This window comes from Nothoprocta perdicaria, unplaced genomic scaffold (assembly GCF_003342845.1).
Source record: "Nothoprocta perdicaria isolate Ctin4 unplaced genomic scaffold, notPer1 scaffold_72, whole genome shotgun sequence".
NCBI lineage: Eukaryota > Metazoa > Chordata > Aves > Tinamiformes > Tinamidae > Nothoprocta > Nothoprocta perdicaria.
The window spans coordinates 841,135-848,666 of record NW_020455999.1 but is presented as its reverse complement, the minus strand read 5'-3'; the positions used below and the strand labels follow the sequence as shown (position 1 = coordinate 848,666).

General features: G+C 54.8%; 1 protein-coding gene across 1 annotated transcript; it reads right to left on the bottom strand.

Moving 5' to 3' along the window:
- Positions 1-197: 197 nt before the first annotated feature.
- Positions 198-6,841, bottom strand: GPR157 (G protein-coupled receptor 157). The gene is made up of 4 exons (XM_026051036.1): positions 6,465-6,841; positions 2,363-2,576; positions 783-977; positions 198-419 (listed from the first exon to the last, which is right to left on the bottom strand). The coding sequence occupies exons 1-4, from the start codon at positions 6,839-6,841 to the stop codon at positions 198-200; spliced, it is 1,008 nt and encodes a 335-aa protein (XP_025906821.1).
- Positions 6,842-7,532: the final 691 nt, after the last annotated feature.

Here is a 7,532-nt window from a genome sequence, read left to right as displayed (position 1 = left end):
TGCTATTTCCTCACTTTGCAGGCTGGAGAAGCAGACAGTGGCCCAGCTTGCAGGACAGGTCGCTCCTACAAAAGCTTTGGAGGAGAAGCTCCCTGGGGTGCAGCTGCCCACAGCCGCTCCCAGCCCTCGCACTAACCCCGCAGGGAAAACTCGCCCGAGGTTTTTACCAAGAAGCAAATCCGCGCCGCGGCTGCGCATCAGGTGCTGGCGAGCAGCGCCCTGCTCCGCTCGGGGTCCGGCGCGTCCCTGTCCCGGCAGCGCTCCGGGCGCCGCCACTCGCCGTCGGAGCCCGGCAGGGACCAGCGGGAGCCGGCGTGGCGGCAGCAGCAGAGGGAGGAGAGCAGCCGAGCGCGGACCACGCGCGTGCACAGGACGAACATGATGCAGTTGGCCCCTCCTTGGAACGTGTTACCGATGCCCTGCGAGGAGAGCAAGAGTCATCCTGATGGGATACGCGGCCGTGCAGCAGCCACCGACATCCCCATACGGGAGAAGAGCGGATTTAGGAAGTCAACCTCGCTCCTAAGGGGAGCAGCAGCCAAAGCCAGACCAACACATTGCACTGAGGCTGCTTCTCCTTGGCCCCGCTCCCCTATTGCAATGGGTGCCCCTGACCGCTAGATGCTGCTGAGTTACTCTGCAGCCCCGTAGGCGCTGGATGCGACGCAGCAGATGCTATTGCAGCCTGCACACACACGTGTTTTATCTGCAAATGCTGCACCCAGGGGCAAGAGCAGTATCTAGAGCAACACGGCCTTAGCTTCTCTCAGGCACGTACTTACGTGCAGGACAACAAGGACCGAATTTTGCACTGCGGGGGAGTTGCAGAGCGTCAGAATGAACCGCACGGTGCTCCAGATGCGAAGGATGATGAAGATGACGGGAATGAGAATCAATTTCTTATCTGCTATGGAAGTCCGGGGCTGAAATGCAGGTGTGCTTGAGAGGATGGGGCGATACTCTGACAGGGCCGCGTGCTTCCAGGGAGGGGAAGGGAGGAGAGAGAAAGTGAACAAAAAATTACACACCGGGAGCATTCAGCTCTATAGATTATTTCCATAGCAAACTAATTCTTTGCATCTTGGGAGACGTTGAGAGGCATGCAGTGAGGGAGCACAGATATCCAGGCATGTTTTGCCCTTGCTAACGCAAACAGCCGCTGCTGCAACATCCACGACAGCCTTTAATAGATCCCCAAGTCCTGGCCTGGCCACCCATTGGTCCTTCCCGGCCACGGGAGCCGTTCATCCCAGGAAAGGAGCTTGGGCCCAGGCTTGCCAAAACCTCAGCGATGCCAAGGATGGGATCATCCTGTCCCAAAGGCCCCGCTGCTGCTCCAGCCCTCAGAGCAGCTACAGGAGCCAAAGCGGGATCCATCTGGGAGCGCGGACGGGAGAGCAGCCCAGGATCCCGGGTGCGCAGCGTAAGGGCAAGAGCTGCGGGGTCGGGTTTCCCGTCACGGGGCCGTCGGGGACAGCTGCGGGAACACGGAGTCCTGCCTAATTTATGGCGGGTGACTGGCACCACCAAGCCCTTCCCAAATCCCATTCCCCAGCACCCTCGGGACTGCTTCCCAGAGCTCACAACTGCTTCTCCTTCCATCTCATTTCTCAGATCCTGCCCTAAACACCCGTGTCCTTATCCTTAACTACGGCCACAAGCCTGGCAATGGCAACATCCTCCAAAGGAAGATTTATCCTTTTCTTTTCTCTCTCTCTTTAATGCAACTTATAGGGAAGAAAAACACCCCACCACTCTGGATGTAGTTCCTTCCACCATTTTCATAATGAAGATTTCATTTCTGTATTATGCAAATATTGCCCCAGATCCTTAGGTTCTCTGTGTTCACAAGCAGTAATGGCAATTAAACCTGGGCAGTGTGAGAGCCCCTAGGACAGGGTGTCTTTTTGGTTTGCCTCTGTGTATGTGCTTAATACCACAGTGCTCAGGCTCCCAGAGGGGGATTTACACTGTGGGTACAAAACAGCACTCAGGAACACAAGGGATCATTAGAGATCCTCCAATGACTAAGGGCAGGCAAGCCCAGAAACCTAAGTCAGGCCTGGGACAAGCAGAACTGCACGAGAGCCTAATTCAAGCTGAATTTTGCCCTTTACATCCTGTTTCAAGGCTTAGTCTAGGATTTACTTTCCACCCACATAGATCCCACAGGCGCTTAAGCTTTCAAAAAGCTTTTTTTGTTCTTCTGGGGCTAGATCACTGGGAAATGAAGCTCCGGGTTGTCAGATGGGCTCCTCCCGGCGGCGGATGCATTTCAGCAGCAACTCCCACAGCTGCTAAAACAAGGGAATACAATCACAGAGCAAGACTCAGCCTAAGCGGGAAGCAGCAGGGCACTCACCGCTCTGTTAATGTGCTTCTTGATGAGCAGGTAGAGCACCGGCAGCGTCACATAGGCCAATATCTCCCAAACCTTGCCCGTGAGCAGCATCCACAAGACGTGGTCCTCGGCGTCCAGGTTGACCCAACACCAGCCCACGGACACGTTGGAGGCGTCGTAGCCGATCTTCTTCAGAGCCACGGCGGCCACCGTGATGCCCAGGGGGACTCCCCAGCTGAGGGAAGGAGACGAGGAGCAAAGTCAAGGCAAGAGCACGCTCGGTTGAGTCATTTTGCACGGCCACAAATGGGTTCTTCGGACGGGAACCAATACTTAGGTGCATTAAAAAAAAAATCCCACAATTTTATTCTATCACTTGTAAATTAAAAGGCACTGTCAGTATTTTGAGAGCAAGAGGGTCTCTTCTGAAAGGAAACAGGAAGGCTTCCTCCAAAAGAAAAAGCAGGGACAGTAATGACAGAAGAAAATAAGAAAGCAGGGATAAGTCAAATTCGTGTAATTTGGAGCCACTATTTTGACTCGGACTTCTTCCGACAGCAGAGGCAAATGTAGGAAGTTTTCTAAAAGAAAAAGTATCTGTGGTAAGAGACGTGAATTAAGACACTCAGCAGCTTGGGCTGCCCACAAGAAGCTGTGCACAAGAACTGAAAACTTGTGTGAACCCAAACGTCAAAGACATCCCCTTTCCTGGCTGCAGCGACCACCAGCACCTTAACCTGTGATGTTGCTCACAGTTCACTCCAATGCCAAAACCCTGGCCTGAATACAGCCGAAAGCATCACCCACCCATGTGTCCTCAGGAAAAGGTCCCTTCTCGGGACAGCGGATGGTTCCTCGATGAGTGATGCTTTGGGGAAAACCCAGATAACTCCAGGAAAATCCCTGGGTCTCTGCAGAGGCCAAGGATGCAGAGCCAGCAGGGCAGTGCTCAGCACCTCTCGGCTCGTGCTCATCTTTGCGGGCAGCTTTGAGCTGCTGCACCTGCAGAACACGACGAGGGCTCTGCTCCTCACGTCACCTTCACACCCCTCACACTCAAGTCAAGCCTCCCTTGTCAGATTCCAGAGATCAGTTTAAAATCAGAAATAATCCCATGATGTTAGACCTCAAACATGCCCCATTTTAAGGTCAGTATCACTTGAAAAAAATAAAATATCAGACATCTCTGCGATCTTCAGCTCCAACTCATTTAAGAGTATTTTAGAAATCTAGAAGAGAGGAATCCTCTAGAAGGGAGGAATAGAAGAACCGTTAGCCAGTCTCACTTTTGCTCCAGAGAGACACGGAAGTAAAGAGCAGCACGGACACAAAAAAGTAATGGCAAGGCTCACTCATTTGGCTTGGGGACATTTGCCTTTGAGCCCCAGAGGCAGCGTAATTCTGCAGGACGGCTCCTCAAAAGGACCAAGGATATAGATTTAAATGCAGCCAGCGTGGGGATGCCCGAGTGCTGCACAGATGCCTCCGTTCCATGTGCTGTATGTCCGCAGAGCCCGCTGAAACGCAAACACTGAGGTGAACAGCAGCTGCCATCAAAAAACTAAGTGTGGAGCAATCCCGGAACGGGATCCAGTCTGTTCCTCACCCCAACTTTGGGTCGGCTATACTCACAGCAGGGCAAACATTACCCAGCTAAACGATACACGATATTCAGAAATCCCAAACAACTGAGGTAGCTTGGAAATTTATGCACGGGATGCCAGAACTGGCAGCTTAGATCTCCATAAATATTTTCAGAGCCAACTGCCAGCTTGTTTTCAAAGCTCATCTGAGCTCAATGCAAATTTCAAAACAAAACCACGTCTGGACAAGGAGGCTTCTTCGACCTAGCTCTGAAGCTCAGGCTCTCCGTGCATGTGCTACCACATGAGGAACCCAACCTGCCCGGCAGATTTCACCTGGGGTGACTTCCCAGTTCCCTAAAAAGCAAGCTGCAGGCACTGACTTCCAACATATATTCAGCCAGCTCTGCTCAGCTAAAGAACAGGCTCTGGTTATGCTCAGTGTTAGAAGCACAAGAGATGAACGTCCTTGGCATTTATCCTTCTAAACGCTTGCCTCCGTGCAGCTGCTTGGGAGCTGGTGGCCTGGGCATGGCCAGGCTCCCTCCTGCCTTGGACCCCCTTCCAAAGGCAGCTCTTGGAGCAGCTCCTTGCACAACGGTCACTGTGTGACTGCACAGCAAGCTGCAGGGTGGAGAAGAAAGAAAGCCCAGGTTCTCCCCTAGACACACTTGTTTTAGACATCAACAATAATGGAAACTATCCTATTTTAACCCCTAAAGCAGCATCTATCCTTTACCACCTTTCCTTCTGCCCCAACAGGCCTCCTGCTCCACCTTTGTGCAGCTCATTGACCCTAGGTACCCAAATCCTTTCATACCAGTTGCAGTCATTTCTCCTGACAGGTAATACTAGTAAATGCTGGGATGGAAAAAGGAAGAGGTGCCGTGAAGGGATGGGCACAGGGCAGGTCCTCACTTGTTTTCTCTGGCTTTTCATAGGGACTGCAAGGCAGGAAGCATTGCCTCTGCACAGAACGAGACTATTTTTGTGGTAGAACTCAATTGGACTTAAATTAAATTTATTTTGCCTTTTAAGGAGAGCAAATGGAGCTGAGTGATACCAAGACAGTCCTGCAGGAACAAGTTCCTAGCTTTTTTTTTTTTTTTAATAAACACTAAAAGACCTGAAAATAAAACCTAGCAAATGTACCCAGAGGAAATTCACTTTGAATTTCCGGGGTTAGCAAGATCTTTCAGGCTTTTTACAGTTTTAGAGGGCTGCACAGATTGCAGCCAACAGTATTCCATGAATCTTGCTAACCTCCTTTCCCCTCTGTGTATCCAGTGAGGCTGAGAAGTACAAGAGCGGATGGAGAAGATGAAACAGCCCAAGGTCACTCGACCAGTGGTGAGAAGAGACAGGAAAATTACAAGTTTGCCGGATTTGCATCTCCTCTTTGATGTCTCTGGTGCCGTCAGCAAGCGCATGGAGAAGCCAAGGCTCCTTTATTGCTCCTGGAGCAGCAAGCAGCTCTGCCCTTGTCTCCAGGAGCATCACGGTGCAACCCCTGCTTGCTTGAAATGAAAGAAAAAGCCAAATTCCCCAAGTGTCGTCTCATTGCATCTTGCTGCAACTCCACCATGGGTATTTTGGCCTCCTCAGACGCACACGCAAGCGCCCTAGGCTTCCTCACGTGCAGACCCAGCACTAATTCAAACAGGTAGGGCAGGAACCCAAGTTTCCTCCTTGATTCCCACTTAGCCAGGGTGTTTTTCCCACAGCCCATCTTGTATCTGGACTCAGCTCTAACTCGGCCATCTCCCAAATGACGCTGTTTGGAAATAAAAGTTGACAGGTAGGCAGATCTGACAGAAATAAACCAAAGAAACTTCATTACTTCACTTGCTGCAAGGCAAGGGTTTTTTTTTTTTTTTAAACACATCTTCTCCTTATAATTTATAATAAGCGCTTGGCAGCACAGAGGACTGAGGGATCACTGTTTTGCTCCGTGAGGAGGTAGCACATGACTACACAAGCTCAAATTGCATAATGAAGGCTTTTACTAAACATGATGTGGAAAATCAGCTAAGTAGCAGCAACTGCGACATAAAGCTGCTCTGTGGGCTGTTTTGTCTTGCTTTCAATCAAACCTGCCAAAACAACCTCCGTGAGCCGCTCCAGCAGCCCCGTCGCTCGCAGGCTGCATTCTCCTAAAGGGACTGGATTGCAGGAACCTCACTGGGGAAAGGAGAGGAAAGAAACCAGACTGAGACCGGGAATGTTTAGGAGCAGATCCCAAGAGTGGAACCTCAGCAGCAGCTATCAGGTATGGCAGGCAGAGCTTGGGGATGTTAGTGCTAGGAGAACAGAGGGGAAGCAGAAGCAGGACCTCCACGGTGCGTCTCCTGCCAGAGGATTCCTACACAACCTTAATCAAATCCCTTCAGCTTTTCCCACATCTCCATTTCTCCCTCTCAGGGTTAAGCAGGACTGACCAGCCAAGTGACAGCCAAGTCCCCACTGAAAAGGAACTTGAGAAGGGCACCGTATCCTGCAGGAAAGAGCAGGCGGCTCCAGCAGCCACCCAGGGCACCCACCTCACCACGTGGAAGCAGCAGAGCAAGCCCGTGCCGGTGGGCGAGCCCCTCACGAGGGTGAGGTAGAGGTAGAGGGCAATGGCCATGGTCCAGAAGAAGGAGCTGGTGTTGGAGAAGGTGGAGAGGGCGCCCTGCAGCACGCAGTCCCACGAGGTCCTCTCGAAGTCCCGCAGCACCCCGTAGAAGTAGGAGAGGGCCGAGAGGAGGTCGGCCAGCGAGAGGTAGAGCAGGAGCTGGCGTGGGCGGGTGCGCAGCTCGGGCCACAGGGCGTGGGTGCCCACCAGGAGGCCGGAGCCCACGAAGGAGAGCGCGCAGGACAGCAGCACCGCGACGCGCTCCGACGTGTACAGCGGCGTGGGCGGCAGCGGCGTGGGCATCGCGCGCGGGGATGAGGAGGCTGCAGGTGGCAGAGGAAGAGGAGGAGAGGGACGGGGCAGCGGCGGGCGGCCGCGAGCGCGCGATGAGCGGCGAGGAGGCGGCGCGGCCCGACCCGCCCCCGCCGTCATGTGAGCCCGGCCTAGACCCGGCCCCGAGCCCGGCCCAGACCCGGCCCCGAGCCCGGCCCGGCGGCGGGCGGGGAGGCTGCCCGGGGCAGGGCAGCGGTGCTGCCTCTTGCTCAACGCGGCCCGCCCTTCCCCGCCACAAATAGCCCCGTCCGGGCACTGCAGAGGCAGAGCCCGCAGCGCGAGCGTGCGGCTCCCCCCGGCCGCGGCTTATGGGGCAGCCGCCCCCGCTCACCTCGGGGGTCCCTCTCCCCCCCGCCGCCGCTCACCTCGGGGGTCCCCCCACCCCCCCGCCGCCGCTCACCTCGGGGGTCCCCCCCCCCGCCGCTCACCTCGGGGGGTCCCTCTCCCCCCGCCGCCGCCGCTCACCTCGGGGGTCTCCCCCCACCCCCCCGCCGCTCACCTCGGGGCGGGGCCCGCGGTGTCTCGGCCCCCGGGCATCGCCCGGTGCAGCAGGACGAGCAGAGCGGGCACCACCGCTGCAGCAAACGGATGGCATGCTGGTGGGGAAGGGCTCGTGCCCCTTCCAGGCTGGGAGCACGGCCTCCTTCCTCTGCCTCGGCTG

What these genes read in the sequence shown, in the direction of transcription:
- GPR157 (XM_026051036.1), bottom strand. Translation starts at nt 6,841, where the DNA reads ATGCCCACGCCGCTGCCGCCCACGCCGCTGTACACGTCGGAGCGCGTC. An exon ending in AGAAGCACATTAACAGAGCG is followed by an intron (nt 978 to 2,362) that starts GTGAGTGCCCTG and finishes CCTCCCTGGAAG; the next exon opens with CACGCGGCCCTGTCAGAGTA. An exon ending in CGGTCCTTGTTGTCCTGCAC is followed by an intron (nt 420 to 782) that starts GTAAGTACGTGC and finishes CTCTCCTCGCAG; the next exon opens with GGCATCGGTAACACGTTCCA.